Genomic DNA, 20,506 nt, shown 5'->3' on the forward strand with positions numbered 1-20,506 from the left:
GGAGGAAGAAATAGGCTGGCTCAGGAGGTGCCGCCCTGACCCTGACAGATTCCGTGGGAAGAGCACGCCTTTGCTCAGGAAGGGAGAGCCTTGGGAGCTTGAAAACACGGGTCACCCAGGGCACCACGCCCTGACCTGGGTCCTGCTGGGCTCCCTGCCCGTCGGGGAGCCATCCACCGTGCGCAGGTGGACAGGGCAGTGTGTGGTGGAGAGGCACCTCCCCTGACACTTTTCACGGAGAGTCCGATTCTAGAGAGTAGACTTTCGATCCAAATTTTAGTATTTAGTACTTAAATTCAGTATGTTAGATCCCAAATGTCCATGCCTTAAATAAAGCTCCTTTTCCCATGCGTTTTCATTCTGGAGTGAAGAATCGTCTTTCATAGGATAACCATTTAAAGTTTACAACTAATTCTTTTTGGCACTTCCATGTTCTACTGTACCAAGTTGAATCTGATAGTCTGTCCACGTATCTTTCCCTTCTGCCTTCAATATTTGGTGTAGACAGTTTTTGTCTTTTTTCCTTTTTTTTTTTGTCCGTTTAGGGCTGCTCCTGCAGCATATGGACGTTCCCAGGCTAGGGGTTGAATCAGAGCTGTCGCTGCCGGCCGACCCCACAGCCACAGCCACGCCGGATCCGAGCCGCATCTGTGGCCTATGCCACAGCTCACGGCAACGCCGGATCCTTAACCCACTAAGCGAGGCCAGGGATCGCACCTGCATCCTCATAGATGCTAGTCAGATTCATTTCTGCTGAGTCACAGCGGGACCTCCGGACAGTTTTTTTCTTTAACACGGGGTGCTCGATGTCACCCTGTGTCAGGGGTTCTTTTGCTCTGCATTGACAGCCGGGTTAGGGTGCAGCCCGCGGAGGGAGCTTTCCGTAAGGTGTTGGCAATGTTACCTGTGACTCGGGCCTGGATGTGTCGGCACCATGGTCATCTTTCTGCTCCACTGAATTCTTTCGGACCCTTTGCCTTAGGTCCGGAGGCCAAAGCTGCCTGTGGAGTCCTTCCTGAGGGGCTGACGGCTGGAGTCCCCCCCCCAGCCCCACCCCGCTTCTTCCTCAATTAGCTGATCTGTTAACTTCCTTTCGATGAGTAGGAGGTGAAGCCTGGAAGATGGTGTTGAGTCTCCTCTCCGGGTTGGACTTTCAGGGCTTGAGTCACACGGCCGACATGCAGACGAGGGAGGCGCTGAGGAGGTTGTCTGGGACCGTAGAGTGCGAAGGGCCCAACCGCCACCTCTACGACTTCACTGGAAACTTGAACTTGGATGGGAAAAGGTATCGCTTCCTCTTACTGGGTTTTGAGTGTTTCTCTCCAGTGCGGCTAAGAATGACGGGAGCGTTTGAAATGCCAGTTTGTGCTCTGGTTTCATCATATTTTCCAGTTGGTTAGCTTAGGGGGCAGACACTGAGCTTTAGTTGAAACTCCACTTTAATCAGTTGAAACCTTCCCTTAAGCTTCAGGCAAGAAAACATCGCAGGGTCTGAAGGGAGCCTCGCAGAGCTGGCTTGCTCGTTCTGGGTGTATTATCTGCCAGGGAGGAGAGTCATTGGTGTTGGCTGCAGAGAATTGACCAGAAAAGCAGGAGAGAGGTGTCTGAAGTGTGTAGAAGCTAAACATTTATTAGAGAAATACCTTTTTTTTCCTTTGCTTTTTTCTATGTATCTCTGTTTTTAGAAAGTTAAGTAAAAGGAACAGTTACCTCTCCTTTAGACCATTTGCTGCCCTGTTGTCTGTTTTCTGTGGTTTTTGTCCTCTTGGCATTTGTTTCATTGTTTGCTTTATTGTTTGGATCATTTTTTTGTTGTTATGTTGGGGCGCAGTTTCCTCTCTCCCGCTCATCTTTCATCTGCATGCTCCCTCCTTTATATTTTGAACAGACTCCAAGGGAAGATGCCTGATGAAGGGAATCAGCCCAGAATAACTGTCCGCTCTAAGTGTGCCTGCCCTCTTGGTTTCGTGCAGGATGCAGGCCAATTCTGAAGGCTCCCGTTTTGAATTTCCGCATGATCCCTCAGGCTTTTCTGTTATCATGAAGCCGTCTTTGACAGATTTGATATTGTAGCTGCATTTGTTTAAATAGTCTGTGAAATAAACTGGGTTTCCCAAACAAATAGCCTTCTGGTCACCTTAGCCATTTCCTTTTTTGGGTGTTGAGTTTCGTAGCAGTTACAGGAGACACAACTCCCTTTTCATGTTTTATAGGAAATCCCTTTTCCTGTGTTGATGAATGGATGAGATAAGCCTTCTTCTGTGTGTGGGAGGGTCTCTTGAGGGTAGATGAAGCCAGTGATAACCTTTTATGGTCCCCGTGAAATTGCTCAGATGTGACTGAAGGACGCGTTGGATGTATTGTGGGTTTATGATTAAGGGGGAAAACTCATGCTGATTTTCCACCGCTCATTAAATATCCATGTTGTTTCTTATTTTTAGCCCTGTTGCCCTTGGGCCTGACCAGATCTTATTAAGAGGTACACAGCTTAGAAATACTCAGTGGGTCTTTGGCATAGTTGTCTATACTGGACACGACACCAAACTCATGCAGGTAAAACATTTCTGTGCTGAAAAACAATGCTGATTTTAGTCTTTTTTTTTTTTTTTTTTTCCCCTTGTCTTTATAGAGTAGAGGGTGGAAAACGCAGATATCGCATGTAGGAAGCTCATGTTTTATCTGTGAACCTAAATTTGGAAAGACACGGCCTTTATTTGGGTTCTTAGGTAGTTTCTCCTGGATCTGTTACTGTATCAGGTATTTATCTCTTGCCTGAAATTTCAGCAGTTTTTGTTGTCTGGATTTAGTGGGACAGTCAGTCCTTGTCTATCTTATCCTCAGACTCCGGGGGGGTTTGTTCTAACTTCTCTGTTTCTGTCTTTACTTCTTCTCTTTACCCCATTAATTAGGATTTCTATAGGAAATTGTCTACTCAACGGAATTCTAGACAGTTGAACGTCAGTTATTTTTGAACTCATGTTTATTCTTCATGTCACATACCAAAGAGAGACATGTACTCAAATGATTTTGTTCTTTCTCCCAATGCATTGAAAAAAAAAATACTGTTTGTGAATTTATAGCCCACATTTCTCTGCGGACATTTTTGCCCGACGACTTCGGAATCCGGCATAGATCTGTGTCCCTCTGTGTCATTTCTTTGGTGTCACTTGACATCGTATTTTGCTAATGGTTGCTACTAGTGAGCATGGGCTTTTCGGCCTGTCTGCCCATTTGTGTAAATTCTCCAGCACATATTGGGCATTATTCCTTGATTTAAACGTGCGCCCCGGCTTGTGCCGGGCTGTGTGGCTGCAGCGAGGGGCCCAGCCTCACCCCCGGGGGGCCAGGCAGGCTAAGGAGTGGTGGGGAATCAGGGTGCAGAGACGACTGTGTCCTGAGTGTCATTACCGAGGGCCGGGGTCCACGTGGAAGGCTTTGGTGGTTTCAGTGGACCAGGTTCTAAGAAGTGTGTTTGACACGTCGAGCGGAGACGGGATGTTATCGTGTTGGCCCCTCTGTGAGGTCAAGTGGAGGAGGAGAGAGTTAGCTCTTTATTAGAACCGGTGAAGCGAGGGGCCCCAGCGCCCGCACCAGCTGGATAATGCGGTGGAGACGGGGAAGGCAGGGGAGGCTTAGAAGGGCCCTGAGAGACTGACTGAGGGTGAGGACGGTGTTGGACCAGCTGAGGGACAGGCCTCAGCGTGCAGGGGCCTGGCTGCGACCTTCGGGGCGGAGGGCGTCTGGAGCCGAGAGACCCGGCCTGAACCCCGCGGCACGCAGCTGAAGGAGGGGTGGCGGAGGAGTGAAGGAGGAGGATGGGACCAAGGCCAGGTGCCGGCGGCTGCCAGAGCCAGTGAGTGGCTCCAGTCTTCAGGGAGTGAGGGGGAGGGGAGGGGTGGTGGCCTTGTCCAGGGAAGGGGCGGAAGGCAGTGTCACCAAGTGGCTTGGATTTGACAACTGGGTGTTTCAGCCGGCATTAGATCAGTAATGTGGGAGTTCCCGTCGTGGCCCAGTGGTTAACGAATCCGACTAGGAACCATGAGGTTGCGGGTTCGATCCCTGGCCTTGCTTAGGGAGTTAAGGATCCCGTGTTGCCGTGAGCTGTGGTGTAGGTTGCAGACGCAGCTCGGATCCCGCGTTGCTGTGGTGTAGGTTGCAGATGTGGCTTGGATCCTGTGTTGCCGTGGCTGTGGTGTAGGCCGGCGGCCACAGCTCCGATTTGACCCCTAGCCTGGGAACCTCCATATGTTGCAGGTGTGGCCCTGGAAAAGGCAAAAAAAAGAAAAAATACAGAGGAGTAATGTCACAGGGTCCCGAGCCCACGTTTATCATCTTCTCGAGGAGGCGCTTCTGTGGAGCGCCCTCTGCTGGGGGACGCCAGGGAGAGCGCGTCCTCAGCTGGGTGAGGACAGAGGGACCTTGCGGTCCTGGAGGGTGGGCGCTAGGTGTGGCAGGATGGTTGCTGTGTGCGTGAGGAGGGGGTTGGTGAGCGCTGAGAGGCAGCCCCTGGGTGGGATTAGTATGCAGGCTGGTACACATACGATGGATAAACAGTGAGAGGAGGAGGGGAGGGGATGGACGGGGAGCTTGGGGTTGGCAGGTGCAAATGATCCCATTCAGAAGGGAGAGACAATAAGGTCCTGCTGTGCTACTGTACAGCACAGGGAACTCTCTTGACCTCCTGGGACCTACGGTGATGGAAGATAACGTAAAAAAAGAATGCATGTATTTGTATGACTGAGTCACTTTGCCGTGCAGTAGAAATGGGCACAGCATTATAAATCAACCAGATTTTAATTAAAAAACAAATACACACACAAAAAAAAACCCAAACCCGTTCTAACAGGTATAGCACAGGGAACTCTCTTCCACACCCAGGGATGCACCATAATGGAAAAGAATGTGAAAAAGGACATACCTGTGTATAACTGGATCCCTTTGTGACCAGCAGAAATGAATAGGTAAATCAACTCTACTTCAGTACGATTGGAAACAGTGTATCGGTTCTGAGCTGTATTCAAAGACCACGTGGCTGGCTAGTTCAGGGCTCTGCTGCTCAGCTCCAAGCCTAACCCTGCACTTCCCCAGCCCGGCGCCCCCACTGCCTAACACCTGGAGCCCCACTGCCCACAAATCACGTCTGCTTTTACCGTAATGGTAGACGGATCACGACTCACGCGCTCAGATTTGAGCAGGGCCCCAAGGCTAATTTTTCAGACCGTGCATTTTACAGATGTAACCACTCTGGAAGACTCCTTGTACCCTGGGTGTGTTTTTTTCAGGGTGCAATACTGCTTTCTCTAGATCATGTGTTAGTGTTACAGCTTTGTAGCGAACGTGTAAGAAATAAATGAAGTGACACTTAGAAATAATTCCATCCTCCCTTCCTGGAGCAAGGTGCATCCTTTGAGTATGCCAGGTACCTTCCTTGCACCTACATGTGAGAAACCTCGTTGCCGGGCTTCTTACATGTTGCCTGCTCCAGTAGAAAAGAACGGAAAGCCCCACAAACACCTGTGCCAGACTCGCTGTGCCTTTAGGGCTAAAACAACAAGTAGAAATAATGAGCTTTTAAAAGGAATATAATAGAGCGTGCATAGCTGGAAGCCGTCCTGTTTGTGAAATACCATTTTTCCCCTGTTCTTGCGCTGCTTGACCCCAGAGCGGAAACACACTTGCTTTAGGGTTTCTTCTCCTCTCTTGTTTTTTAAACCCTCCCCTGGCTGCCTTCTACAAAGTCCTGTCGTTTCATGTGGAGGGTAGTTTACACGGAGAAGTGTTTCAGTGTCTCGTATTTCTGTGGTTGATTGAATGGGAAAGAGACATTATCCCGGTAATTACAGCCAGCAGTGCCCTGAGCATTGTTCAAAGAAATTTGCAGGAATTACTTCGCAGACTCCTCACAAGGGCTCTGTGAGAAAGACAGCATTGTTCCCATTTTCTGGATGAGGTCACTGAGGCCAGAATCTCTCTAAGGTACCACAGTCACACACCCAGGAAGAGAGAGAGCCGGGATGCAAACCCAGGAAGCCTGGCTCCTGGGTCCATGTTACCTAGTGCTCTGCCGGCTGCTTTCTTAGAAGGGGATCGAACATGTAAAGTGTTTAGATCAGATGTACGCTTTTCTGACATCTGACTTTTTGGCCTATTTCTGCTGAGAACTTGCTCACTCAAAAGTAGCAGTTTTTTCTAAGGAATTTGTGGAAGAACTTAGAGTGCTGGTAGGAATTTGGCCTTTGAGGCTTCTCACTGTGAAGCAAAATGCTGAGGGGGTGGGGGAGTGGGTTGGAGTTGGCTTCCCCAAGGGGCTGGGGTGAAGCCTGAAGTTTGGGGTCGTTGCTCTGGTGCTGGCTGAAACATCGCTTGTCTTGACCTGTTCACTGGCTGAGATTCAGCCACTGGGAAAGAAAGATCAGAAGTCACTAAACTCATGGAGTCAGAGAAATAGCATTTATTGTCCATTATTTTCCTGCTTGTGCCTCCGTGAATGCTTATTAAAAATGATAAGATTATCTTGAGTTTTTAGAAGCTTAGGATAGGGGAGTTCCCAGCATGGCTCAGTGGTTCAGGATCCTGGCCTTGCTGTGTGCTGTGGTGTATGTCGCAGATGTGGCTTGGATCCCACGTTGCTGTGGCTGTGACCTAGGCTGGCAGTGGCAGCTCAGATTTGACCCCTAGCCCGGGAATTTCCATGCGCTGCTAGTGCAGCCCGAAAAAGACAGAAAAAATGAAATAAAATAAAATGTCAGGGTAGGGAGTCTAGAGACTGGTCTTCTGGCTCTTGCTGTGACGCTGAGGTGGTACCGTCCGTGTCGGCCTTGAGATGCTGTTTGAGTGACAGGTTGGCTTTTACCAATCGATTTCCATTTGGTTCCAGAGGAATGTTTCTTAAAGCCTATAAGGGGCAAGTGAGTTGGAGAACTGCAGTGAAGGGCGGGAAGAGTCCATGCAGCAGGAAACGTGGCCGCGCCCAGCAGATAGCTGTAGATGCTGCACTGTTTAGATACTTGTTTATTTTATTACTTTTATTATTTTTTCATTTAAAAAATTTTTTAAGAGAGAATTGCAACAATTTTTAATTTATGATTTGTTTGTTTATTTATTTATTTTGCTTTTTAGGGCCGCACCAGCGGCATATGGAGATTCCCAGGCTAGGGGTCGAAGCGGAGCTACGGCTGCTGGCCTACACCACAGCCACAGCCATGCAGGATCCCAGCCACATCTGCAACTTACACCACAGCTCACGGCCATGCCAGATCCTTAACCCACTGAGCGAGGCCAGGGATCAAACCCGAAACCTCATGGTTCCTAGTTGGATTCATTTCTGCTGCTCCATGGCAGGACCTCCTAGATACTTGTTTAGATACTGCGAAATCACCAGCATCCCAAGTGCCTGCCTCCCCGCGCCCCCTGCCTCCCGAGAGCCATGGCCATGAGGTAGCACTATGGGGCTTGGTGGTAGAATTTGGATAAGTTTCAGTGGCCTTGTGGTGTGGACTGTCAGAATGGGTTGTCTCTCATTTTCATCTCCGTGTTGTTTTCACATGGTGACTTTCTGATTTTCAGAGGCATCTCCATCCTAGCCCTGTGAGTGATCACACAGACGGGGGACAGTGAAGCAGAGCGGAGACTCAGGCTCGGCTCACAGCCCTGTTTTTATGGCCCGTCAGTGTTCTGCAGACCTTTGGGGCACCTGATCTTGGGGCTCCATATAGCCTGTAGCGGGTCGGGGCTCGGGGCTCATGGACAGAGACCTTAGGGCTGGGCCGCACCGTCTCCACCTGCGGCTTCCGATCCGGTCCGGGCTCTGGCCACCTCCAGGAATGGGGTTGTCGTCGCCTGTGTTACTGTGTTAGCTGCTGCCGTGGTCGGTGATACAGATGTAGTGGCTTAAAACACCACGAAGCTCTTAGGTTACACTTCTGTTGGTCTGAGGTCTGATAGGCGTCTCACCCACATCATGAGGTCAGCCGGGCAGCCTTCCTTTCTAGAACATTCTAGGAAGCTCTAGAGGAAAATCTCTTCCTTGCCCTTTCCAGCCTTCCAGAGGCTCCCCGAATTCCTTGGTCCGAGGTGCACTGCCTCTGTTTTCAGCATCTCAGCCCCACATCTCCTCCCTACCGTGCTGGGAAAGGATCCCTCCTGTGATTTTATTATTAAAGGACCGTGTGATTAAATTGGGCCTATTTGGATAATTCAAGTTAATCTCCCCAAGGCAGCTTAAATCGCACCAGAAGAGTCCCTTAGCCGCAGAAAGTAACATATTCCTTCGTCCAGGGACAAGGACCAGAACAGCTTTGGGCAGGAGCGTTATGCTGGCCGCCACAACTGCCTTCAGAAATATTTTTAGTAAAAATGACCTCAGGTGAATGACTGTCCCGAGTGAACAGTTGTGTTGGCTTTTCTGCTGCCGAGGGGCCATGGCTCCGGATTTTCCTTGCATCTGGCTTTCACGAATCTTTCTGAATTGCTCCCCACACTGGCTTCTTCTCTAGCTGGGCTGGGTTCCCACTGGCAGTGAGAAAGCAGGCTGTGAGCATTTACAGATGGCTAGGCTGTCTTTCTGCTTTTAATGTCCTGTCCACATCTGTCCATGGTTTAGGACTCCGTTCAGATGTCTTCTGGCCCCTAGAGCTTTCTGGATTTCTCTTGCTTGTTTCTTGTCCACCGTTTTCCAAACGAACTCTTTTTCCATCCATTTATTTTCACACCTGCCGTGCTCTTTTGCCTTTTTGACGTGTACGTGTTTGTATATGTCTTTTTCTTTGCCTCAAATTTTGAGCTATTGGGCTTCAAAAAAATCTCTTCGTGTGTGAGGTAGAGAGCTGTGTCATTCCTTTGAAGATTCTAGATTTTTGTGATGTAGAATCTTGAAGTTTCTCTTGAATTGGCCCCATCCTAATTTCTTTTAAACTGGGCTGTAATGACTTAGAACCTGTTGTGTTCTAAGATCATGGAAGTCGCCCATTTTATGCTAAATGTACTTGTTCAGACGGATGGTTGGCTGCTGTAGTGTTGAAATGTACCCTTTTACAGTGGTAGAGGGTGTCTTCTGGGTTCCTTGTTTAAAAGTAGCTATTGCCTAGGAGCACAGCATGCTTTTAAATTTCACGGGCTCTTTGGCAAAACAAGCAAACAAAGAGGCTTTTGATTTGTCGAAGTGGGTCCTCGGGCCTCCTTTCTCCCTCCGCTTGGCCTCCCCATTGGTCGTGTGGCCCTCACCGACTGTAACTGCTCTCGTGCAGAACTCCACCAAAGCGCCTCTCAAGAGATCCAACGTGGAGAAGGTCACCAACGTGCAGATCCTGGTGCTGTTCGGCATCCTGCTGGTCATGGCCTTGGTGAGCTCGGTGGGCGCCCTCTACTGGAACGGGTCTCAAGGAGGAAAGAACTGGTACATCAAGAAGATGGGTGAGTGGCCGGGCGGGGGGCCGGGGCGCAGCCCCTCCGCCCCAGCCTGGCGTGCGCGTGCCGCCCTCCTCTGCCCCCTGGCCCTTGTCCGAAGTGCCAGTCTTGCCGGAGCTGAGACAGGAGGAGCCATGTGGGAAGCGGGGGTGGACACGTGCGCGGGTCGTTTTACATGCCGTCCCTGTTCACGTCTGCTTTCTTGGTGGGTGCTTGAGGAGGTGCAGTGTATGTCTTTATCAGCACCTGCTGCAGATGAGTCCTAACTCAGTTCCAATAACAGACAGAACGCGCCCTCCAGGGTAGACCCGAGTCCTCTCCCGCTTTGTGTTGTTATGGCGGTACGTCGTGTATCAGCCTCATCAACCCAGTAATAACCCAGGGTGCTACTCACTGCCTTACATGATTTTATGTCCCTTAAAGGAGCCAAGAGAATTCTGTTTATGGAGTTGTGTCGCCTTATCCTGCCCGTTTACGCTTATTGCCGGCCCTCGTCGCTTCTTCCTCCGCCTCGGGTCACCAGCTTGTGTCACGGCTTTGCTTCCTTCTGTCCTCACTCCTTCGTGCTGTCATGTGTGTTACATCCAGACAGAAGTCCGACAACGCAATCTGATAATGACTTTTTGGCCACTTCTTTAAAAGTCCAAGAGAAAGGATGAGAATATAATCATATTGTCCTTCTTAAGTACCCAGCTGAGTCCCCTGATGGCCCTTTGTGTCCCTAGGTGCTTAATTAGTATCTGGCATCCCTTCCTGTCATTCTGGAGAATGACCGTTATTATTTCTTGTAAGGTGGCCCGAAGAGCAACAGATTGCCCCCGTTTTTATCTTGGAATGTCTTAATTTCATCCTTGTTTGTTTTTTTTTTTAATTTTCATGATTTTAATTTTTTCCGTCGTAGCTGGTTTCCAGGGTTCTGTCAACTTTCTGCTGCACAGCTCGGTGCCCCAGTCACACATACAAGTATGCATTCTTTTTTCTCGCGTTATCACGCTCCGTCACACGTGAGTCGACATAGTTCCCAGTGCTGTGCACAGGAGCTCATTGCTTATCCACTCCAAAGGCAACAGTCTGCATCTGCTAACCCCAAACTCCTAGTCCACCCCCTCCCTCCCCCTCCCCCTCCCCCTCGGCAACCACAAGTCTGTTCCTCCTTGGTTTTGAAGGGTAGTTTTGCCAATACAGAAATCTTGCAGGAATTCTTGGTTGACGTTCTTTCCTTTTCAGAACTGGGACTCTGCCACCCCATTGCCCTCTGGCCTCCACGGAAGCAGTGCGGTCAGCTGTTCATCTTACAGAGTCTTGCCTTGGGTGCGAGTCCTTTCTCTCTTGCTGCTTCCAACTTCATGTTTGGTTTTCCGTAGTCGTGCGCTTATTCTATTTGAGGTTTGTTGAGCTTTTGGACATGGACATTAGTAGTTTTCATCAATTTAGGAAGATGTCAGCTCTTGATTCAAACATTGTTTCTGCACATTCTCATCTTGTACTCGTAGTAGGTATATGCTGGTCCACTTCGTGTGTTATATGGGCCTCGGAGGTTCTGTTAATTTTTCTTGACTCTTTTTCTTTCTGTTCTTGATACTGGGTAGTCTTTATTAATTTCACATTCAAGTACATCTGTTCTCTCTTCTGTCAGATCAAATCTCCTGTCAAGCCCCACTAGTGATCTTTTCATTTCACTTATTGTACTTTTCAATTCTAGAATTGCCATTTGGTTCTTTCTGTTTATTTGTTTGTTTGTTTCTTTGTTTGTCTTTCTCTCTTTTCTAGGGTTGCACCTGCGGCATATGGAGGTTCCCAGGCCAGGGGTTTCATCGGAGCGGCAGCCGCCGGCCTGCCCCACAGCCACAGCAGCACCAGATCCAAGCCGCGTCTGCGACCCACACCACCGCTCAGGGCAGCGCTGGCTCCTCAGCCAACTGAGCGAGGCCAGGGACTGAACTCGCAACCTCGTGGCTCCCAGCCGGATTCATTAACCACTGCGCCACGACAGGAACTCCTGGTTCGTTCTTTTTAAACTTCAGTCTCTTTATTGATATTTGTTAATCGACTGGTCATTGTCCTCATACTTTGTTTTAATTCTCTAAACAGTTTTCCTTAGTTTTTCCAATGTTTTCATAATAACTGCTTTGGAGTCTTTGTTTGGCCCTTCCTTTGCGTGCCCCTCAAAGGGAATTTCTGTGGCTCAGTTTTTTCCCTGTTTCTTTGTATATATCGCAAGTTTTTTGATCAGAAACTGGACATTTGATTGTATTGTAGCAACTCTGGAGTCTGATTTCCTCTTCCTCCTGGGGCATTTTTTTTTCTTTTTTGCTACTCTTTATTTGTTTAGTGACTTGCCTGAATTCTGGGGAGATTGTTAATGTACAGCCTCTGATGTTACTACTGGTTTTCGTTTTTTCACTCTTAAAATGTACAGTTCAAAGTGTATCATGGGTTTTAGGAGACACACAGGTTTTTTGCACCTGTCCATAACTTGAGAATATTTTCATTATCTCAAGAGAGAAACCCTCTCCTCATTCGCAGTCACTCTTCTCTTTGCTTTCATTTTAATCCTTGGTTCTTAGGGGTTAGCGTGGCTTAGAAGTCAGCCCGTGGTTGGTCAGAGTTTATCCTTAACTCCCTTGAGCTGGTAAGGAGCAAGTTGTTTGATCTGTGTGTGGCTTAGGAAGTGTGTCGCTGTTTGGGGGAGTTGAAGTCTGCCTTGCATGGAGTCGGGAGCTGGAGGCTCAGGGTACTCTCTCCAGAGTCTCCTGAGCAGGTGCAGTCTTGCACATGGACCTGACCTTCTGGTCCACCAGGGTTGGATATAATCTTAGCAAGATTTCTTTGACCGTCTCTCTCCATAGATCTGCCTGTTTAATTTCTGGCTAGTCTGCTGTTTTGTTTGCCCCATCAGTGTTGGGAGATACTTGTCTTCCTGGATCAGGCGCCGCTGGCATCTCTGTTGTTTTTGACAGTGTCCTGGGCGTGGTTGTTTCTATGCTCTGCTTCAGGTTAATGTCAGCTTCCTCAGGCTGTTCCTGTTCTGACAGCCTGTCCCACCCAGGGACAGAATTTATGCAACATGGATCTGGGGGAGAGAAGGGGAAAACAGACTTGGCCTTAAATGCCAAGGGTTCCCACTTGGTAAGATGGAGTAGATATTCTTGAATTTTTGTATGCTCTATGATCCATTTCTAAGCATTTTAAATGCTTGTTTTTGACAATTTTTTGTCCAGTGTTATTGCTTATTTGAGAGAAGATTGGCCAATCTTACACAACAATTCCAGAAAAATAAATAAACTGTAATGACGTTTTTTATAATAAATTTGAATTTTAAAATTTTGGGATAGTTTCTTGGGGTGATTATGATTCCTGTCTTTCAACATGTTTTAGTTATGAAAACTTTTTTTTCCCTTTTCTAGGTAGCTCATGTAGAAGTCTCACTCACTTTCAACTGCCCAGGAGAACGCTTATTTGTACCATATAGAGATGGGAAGTGTTCCCTGGCCTTCAGGTGTAGCTTGGATCAACATCCCTTGATTTTGGTTCTTAAAATTTGGATTTCAGCCATGTTGTGTGTTGAGCTTCAAATGTGGAGAGAGATAAATTTGTGTACTTACTTAGTTCCAAAATGTCATGGGTAAATAAAGAGCGTTGACCCTGGGTTGGCATGCAGCTTTGTGGAGACTGGCGTTTAAATTGCTCAGATAATGTCAAAATCCAGTTAGTAGCGACATGATTTACAGTGGAAGAGTGTTTCTTCGTCTTCATCTACATCTTTGTCTTCTTTGTCTTTGTCTTTTTCGCCTTCTTCTTCTTCGTCGTTGTCTTCTTCGTCTTTTTTTGGTTGCATTCGTAATGCTTGTGCCTTGTTATTCTTAAGGTAAAGTCTGAGTAGCTCTGGTAAAAGCCATCACACATTGCATTTGCGTTGCCGTTGTCAGAGCTTTGACTTGAGTTCACAGAACTTGGTGCTTTGACACCCACAGACCCTGCACCTTTTGCCCCTCTCCTGTCCAAGCTGACCGTACCTCTGCTTTGGATTCCATCCTTTAGGGACCCTGTTTCATCAGGACATTCCATCTCTTATGTTCCATAAATAGGCTCAAGGCTTCTTGTCTGCCCCTCTCTCTTCACCTGTTTCCCCCATTCATGCTTCTTCCCCCCAAAATTACTAACTCTTGTCCCAGATAGAGTCATACCTTCGTCAGGTGGTAGGTATTCCTCCCAAACATCTCAAGCACCTGTTCTCTTTCCTGTATCCTTTTTAGTTAGCTGCCCTCTCTCTATCCTCCCAAACTTGATGAAAGCCTCTCTGCTGGATGGTCCTCAGTGACAGTGCCTTTCCCATTAAAATTCTCTGCCCTGGACTCTGCAGTGCCCTGTGAGCTTCTCTTTAGTCGGCGTGTGCTGCATGGTCACATCGAGGGGATGCTTCCTTCTGCTCCCTCCCCTTCCCCACATCCTCCTCTCAGAAGCCAGCTCTTTCTCCAGAGGATTGTGTCCTAACAGCTCTTTCTTGGAAGGATTGTGTCCTATCAATCTTTGTATCCACAGTTCATGCCCCAGAGCAGGTGCTCAGGAACTATTTTCACTTGCATCTCTAGTTTATTCTTAAGACAGTCAACTTTTTTGGTGAACATCTTTCAGAAAAATTCCAGCGTAATAAAGTCCAAGGAGACTGAGTGGAGGCTAAGATCTACAGATGCTCTGGTTTTCCTCCGCAGACACGAGCTCAGACAATTTTGGATACAACCTGTTGACATTCATCATCTTGTACAACAATCTGATTCCCATCAGCCTGCTGGTGACTCTTGAGGTTGTGAAGTACACTCAAGCCCTGTTTATCAACTGGGTGAGTATCACACAGGCTAGAAGCTGAGCCGCTGTTGGCTCTTACCCTCTCAGAACCTTCGTGATGGACAGGACCTCCCAGAAAAGGAAGACGGTCATTCATTCACGACTCTGCCAGGGAGAATGGGCAGGGGTGTCCCTGAGCCAGTGGTAGCGGTGACCAGTCACCTAGGTCTCACCGTCCTGGTCTGTGAGTTGGCCAGGTCAGGGGCGCTCATGAGCATCAGGGGCATGATGGAGCGAATGCTGAGCAGGTACCTGTCCTCAGGTGAGTGGGGATGAAATGGCTGCAGGTGTTGATGCTGTAGGCTACTTAGTGTTGAAAGAAAGCTCTTAGGTGTGTCTGCTTACGAGTCCACTATATGTCAAAACTCAGGGTGACAGTAAATTTGAATTTTATGGCAGAGGTAGGATTTTCCAGAGACTTCCATGGCCATTAAGCCCTGGACCTCAGCAGCCCGTATTTGGACACGGGATGCTTTCAGGTGCATGTTTTCTCTGAGCTTCAGAGCAATGCTGTGAACAATGTATTAGCCGAGCTCCCAAGGAGGAGTTGGTTTAGGTCAGGAAGTGGTCATCTCGAATCCAAATCTATATGTACATAAATAGCACATTTCCCCCTTGTATCACACTTTCTCTCCCAATAGATGCTGTATGTTCACCCCCAGAGTAAAAATTAATCTTTGTCTTGAGTTACCTGTTTTTAGCTTCTTGTCCATGTTAGTCTAAATGAGGGGGCCAGTGTTTTTCTGAAATGCCCCCTTCTCTTTCTCAGGACACAGATATGTATTATCTAGAAAATGACACACCTGCCATGGCCAGGACGTCAAACCTTAATGAAGAGCTTGGGCAGGTGAGAGCTTCTTGGGGAACTTGGGAGAGGCGACGTGAGCATGGCGGCAGACCACTGCTGCAAGAACTGCAGGGAAACTTTGCAAGAATAATTCAGTGGTTTTGATGTCTAAAGAGCTCTATAGTATTTGGTGGTGTTATTAAATACAAATGTTAATTGATTTTGACTTCGTTTAGGAGGCATGAATTTATCTTATGTAGAAGGCGCCTGCAACAAATTTGGTATAAAAAGATGCTCCGGCATGATTTTGGACTCTTGTTATTATAAAGCAGCAGCACACGGCAGGGATACGCAGACATGGGGGAAACCTATGGAATACGTGGGGGCTAACGGGAAAGACAGAAGTCCACAAACTCTCACGTGTTCCAGATTGTGTGTGGATATTTAAGGGGCCGGTGTCTTTTCCACCATCACCCTTCGGCCCCTCCTGCCTTTACGGAGTTAGGGTTTGCACTGAATCTTCATCTTAGGTTGAAATCACTGCGGGGACACTTCCTTTGAAGGCGCCACAATCGCAAATTCGAATTTCATTTTATACGTCTTCTACGAACCTCCCAACCACCCCAAGAGGCGAGTGCGATATGTATCCGACGAAATTGGCCTCCTCTTCGGACCCTTCTCCAGGTGCTGGTCCAGTTACTTCATCTCTCTTGCGTGTTCCCCTAACGGTCTTCGTACATGAATCCAGGAAAACAAGAGCTGTGGTCATGACAGTGTCTGTTTCCGTCCTGGGACTCTTGAGCCTCTTCAAGGGTGTGGATGTGCCCGCGTCAAGGTCCTCGGTCACCTCTCATTTTGGCTCAGACCTCAGTCCGTCTTAGCTCGCAGATGCCCTTGAACTGGACCTGAGTGACTGAAGGATAGAACGTAGCCACGCCCCAGGATGACGTAGTTCATCCTAAGTGGGAACATGGGAAGTTTGCTCAGGGAAGAAGATTTGAGCGTGAACTCGAAGGATGAGTTAAAAACCAGTAGCCGGAATGATAGAAGAGTCTTAATTCCTTATTATAAAATTGTCATTTAAAAGTATTCTGATACAATCTTTCAGTTTTTTTTTAAAAAGAGGAAAAAATACTGCTTATTGAAAGGCCAATTCCACTGAACTTTTTACACCCCTAGATTTACTGCATATAAAACTTGCATAAAAACTTATTTATAGTTAAAGCGGTATTACTCATGGTGTACTTGTTTCATATTTTTATGTAATATTTGACTTCTTAAGGAGAATTAATGAAGGCCCTTTGACTGCTTTAAAAATAATTCTCAGAGGAGTTCCCTGGTGGCTCAGCAGGTTAAGGATCTGGTGTTGCCACTGCCATGGCTCTGGTTACAGCTGTGGCTTGGGTTTGATCCCTGGCCTGGGACCTTTCGCAGCTGTGGGTGTGGCCAAAAACCAATGCATTGGAGTTCCCGCTGTGGCACAGTGGGTTAGGATCTGGCATTGTCTCTGAGGCAGTATAGGTTAGATCCCTGACCTGGTGCAGTGGGTTAAGGATCCAGTGTTACTGCAGCTGTGGTGTAGGTCACAGGTGTGGCTCAGCTTCGATCCCTGGCCTGGGAACTTCCATAGGCTATGGATACAGGCAAAAAAGAGAGAAAAAAGTAATTCTCAGTGTATTTTCTTGTATCAGTAAGAAAAAGTACAGAACACATAATTCATGGCGTTAACCCCTCTTCTACAAACAGTAGACCTCGGCTTCCCACGAACGGTTCTCTGGGATCCTTGGGGACACACCTTGCATCCAGCAGCAATCATGACTTCTCTCTGGAAAATCACTGAGAAACTGGAGTTCTTACCGGAGACAATTCTTTTAATTAATTACTCCCCTTTCACCAAGCCGTGACATAATCCCAGAGTGCTGCACATAGAGCGATGCTCCGTGTCCTGCAGCCCAACCCTGTATCTCACAGACATGCAGACTGAGCCCAGGAAGGCCAAGGTGACTTTCCCAGAGCCCATGTGGTCTGACGTGGGCGGGCTTCCCTGTGGTCCCGGTCCTTGCCCCTCCCCTCACATCATCCGCCCGGAAGAGCAGAACCCACGGGGCACTTGGCATTTGGGTTTTTCCCTTTTGCACTCAGTAATCATGTCTGAATGGTTTGCTGATCGACCTCCACAGAAACTCCTCTTTTCACGCTTGCTTAGGCAGAGCGGAGTGTGTGGCGTCGTAGAACGTCGTGCCTTGAAAAGGGACACACTCTAGCGGTTCCGTGCTGCCGTCCTGGACTCTCGCCGTGATCGTGAACGAGAAGCTTCACGTTTGCTCTGAGCCATTTCAGGATATGCCTTCTTAGCCCAGCTAGGGGATGGTGGCTTCGAAAGAAATACTGGGTGATGGCCAGAGTCTGAACTTGTTGTGACATCCTGGACACAAGTGTCAGTGACATGCCTTGGCGCTTTCACGTACAGCTCTGAACTGGATCCGGGGCTGTTCTGAAGCCTCCTTGGTACATATATTTCTAGACAACTGCACTCAGAGTCTGCAGTGCTAACCGTTATTACCCCACGGCACCTCCCTGCCACACAGCTGGACTCTAGAATTGGTTACTGAAAGAGTTTCCAGTGCTTTAAACATTGAAATATATTAATTTTCTAATGTGTAGTAGTTACATAGAACCTATCATTATAAAACACAGTTTGCTTGCCTAAGGAACTTTTCCTTTGAAAACTAGTACAGATTTTGAAAACTCAAGATTTCATTTATTAGTCTTTGTATCTGACTGCCTTCTAGGTGCGTGTTTTTTTTCCTTTGATTTAGGTGAAATATCTATTTTCTGACAAAACCGGAACTCTTACATGCAATATCATGAACTTCAAGAAGTGCAGCATTGCTGGGGTCACTTACGGGTAAGTGCCTTCTCTCTTATTGAAATTTGATGTGTATTCTTCCAACAAAGTAAGTTTATTTTTAGCTGCTTAGTCAACTACCTGGACTTTCGGCGATTATGAAAGGATATTTATAAGGGATTTAGATATGTAATTACTATGAAATGTGTTTGAAACTGAACTGGTCCCAATTTAGAGCAGTGAAACCATGGTATATTTCTGCAGATATTAACCTGGTGAGAAGTCCCAGGGATTCTATAAATTTATATTTCGGATATATTATGATATGCTTCTTACTCATGTTATGAGCTGAACACCTGTCCTTTGAAAAAAACTGAGGTAGAATTGACATGTAAAAGTTACATTAGTTTCAGGTGTGTAACATAAGGATTTGATATTTGTATATATTGCAAAACTCTCATCACAGCAAATCTAGTTAACATTTCATCGCTATACAAAATTAGAATTTTTTTTCCTATGATGGAACTTTGAAGATTTACTCTCAGCACCTTTACAGTATGCGGTACAGCATTGTATGGTAACAGATGGTCCCCATGCCAGGCCCTTTTTCTTTTATAACTGGAAGTTAGTACCTTTGACCTCCTTCACCCATTTCAGCCCTCTACCCCTGCCTCTGGCTATTCCAACCTGTTCTCTTGATCTGTGACCTTATTTTGTTTTGTTGCTGTTATTTGTTTGTCTGTTTGTTTTTAACTTTGTTTTTAGATTCTACATATAAGTGAGATCATGTGGTTTTTGGTCTTTTTCTCTCTGACTTATTTCATGTAGCATGGCCCTCAGAGCCCATCCATGTTGTTCCAGTGACAAGGTCTCATGCTTTTTTATGGCTGAATAGTATTCCAGTGTGTATTTACTACATTTTCTTTAATCATTCCCTCTTCGATGGACCCTTAGCTTGTTTCCATGTCTTGGCTGTAAGTCATGCTGCGGTTGACATGGGGATGCAGTTATGTCTTTTAGAGGTAGTATTTTTATTTTCTTCAGATAGATACTCAGAAGTGGAATTAGTAGGTCATATAATAGTTCTATTTTTAATTTTTGAGGAACCTCCATACTGTTTTGCATATCAGCTGTATCCATTTACTTTCTCACCAGTCGAACAAAAGAGTTCTCTTTTCTCCAAATCCTGGTCAACATTTATTTCTTGACTTTTTGGGAATAGCTTTCTAACAGGTGTGAGGTTTTGCCTGTGGTTTTGATAGACATTTCCTTGATGATTCATGATGCCGAGCAACTTTTCACGTACCCGTTGGTATTTGTTCTTTGGAAAAATATCTGTTCAGATCTTCTGCCCATTTTTTTTTTTTTTGGCTGCACCCACAGCATGCAGAAGTTCCAGGGGTCAAACCCATGCCACAACAGTGACAGTGCTGGATCCTTAACCTGCTGAGCTACCAGGGAACTCCCTCCTCTACCCATTTTTTAATTGGATTGCCTTTTTTTTTTTTGGCTCTTGAGTTATATGAGTTCTTTATATTTTGGGTATTAAGCCTTTATCAGTTTTATAATTTGCAGGTATTTTTTCCCATTTGGCAAGTTTCCTTTTCATTTCGTTGATGGTTTCCTTCGCTGTTCAGAAGCTCTTTAGTTTGGTGTCGTCCCACTCTGTATCTCTGCTTTGCTTTTGGTGTCAGATCTAAAAAAATCATCACTGAGACCCATGTCAAAGAATCTGTTCACTTGTTTTCCTCTAGGAATTTGATGGTTTCAGCTCTTACCTTCAAGTCTCTAATACCTTTTGAGTTAATTTTTGTGTATAGTGTAAGGTGGTAGTCCAGTTTCAGTTTCATTCTTTTGCACACGGCTGTCCAGTTTTCACAACACCATTTATGGAAGAGAGTGTCCTTTCCCTGTTGTATATTCTTGGTTCCTTTGTTAAACATTAATTGATCATATATGCATGAGTTTATTTCTGGGTTCTCTGTTTTGTTCTGTTGATCTGTATGTCTGTTTTAATACCAGTACCATACTGTTTTGATTATCATATCTTTGTAATATAGTTTGAAACCAGGAAGCATGAGGGTCTCTAGCTGTGTTCTTACTTTTCAAGATTTCTATGGAAATTCAGGGTCCTTTGTGGTGTCATATAAATTTTAAGATTGATTATTCTATTTCTGTGAAAAATGCCGTTGGAATTTTGATAGCAATTGTATTGACTCTATAGATGGCTTTGGGTAGTATGGACACTTTAATGTTGTTAATTTTCCCAATCCATTAGCATGAAATATCTTTCCATTTATTTGCGTCATCTTTAATTTCTTTCATTAATGTATTACAGGTTTCAGTGTATAGGTCTTTCACTTCCTTGGTTGAACTTATTCCTAGGTATTTTGTTCTTTTTTATGCTGTTATAAATGGGATTGTTGGATTAATTTTTTGCTGATAGTTCTTTATGAATGTACAGAAATGCAACAGATTGATATATATTGATTTTTGTATCCTGTAACCTTACTGAATTAATGTGTTATATAGAATCATGTCATCTGTAAATAGTGACAGTTTTACTTTTTCCCTTCCAATTTGGTGCCTTTTTTTCCCTTGACTAATTGCTCTGGCTTTGA

At 46.3% G+C, this 20,506-nt stretch overlaps 1 protein-coding gene across 18 annotated transcripts in view; it reads left to right on the forward strand.

The window, feature by feature from the left end:
• LOC100523747 (phospholipid-transporting ATPase IB) overlaps positions 1-20,506 on the forward strand; it is a 516,337-nt gene that overhangs the window by 111,342 nt on the left and 384,489 nt on the right. For 12 of the 18 annotated variants that reach the window (XR_014818973.1, XR_014818971.1, XR_014818972.1 and 9 more), the window contains 6 exons: positions 1,158-1,285; positions 2,442-2,553; positions 9,246-9,411; positions 14,118-14,245; positions 15,020-15,097; positions 17,857-17,945. Coding sequence is in view for 15 of the 18 variants with exons in the window: in XM_021065485.2 (XP_020921144.1) it covers positions 1,158-1,285; positions 2,442-2,553; positions 9,246-9,411; positions 14,118-14,245; positions 15,020-15,097; positions 17,857-17,945 (701 nt within the window). In the remaining 3 variants the exon portion in view is untranslated. The remainder of the gene's footprint in view (positions 1-1,157; positions 1,286-2,441; positions 2,554-9,245; positions 9,412-14,117; positions 14,246-15,019; positions 15,098-17,856; positions 17,946-20,506) is intronic. The other 6 variants (XM_084981254.1, XM_084981257.1, XM_084981255.1 and 3 more) reach the window with 1 other exon arrangement.

This window comes from Sus scrofa, chromosome 11 (genome assembly GCF_054392235.1).
Source record: "Sus scrofa isolate SSC_HxYL_T2T_F1_AM1 chromosome 11, Sscrofa_HxYL_maternal_Yorkshire_Landrace_v2.0, whole genome shotgun sequence".
Classification (NCBI taxonomy): Eukaryota; Metazoa; Chordata; class Mammalia; order Artiodactyla; family Suidae; genus Sus; species Sus scrofa.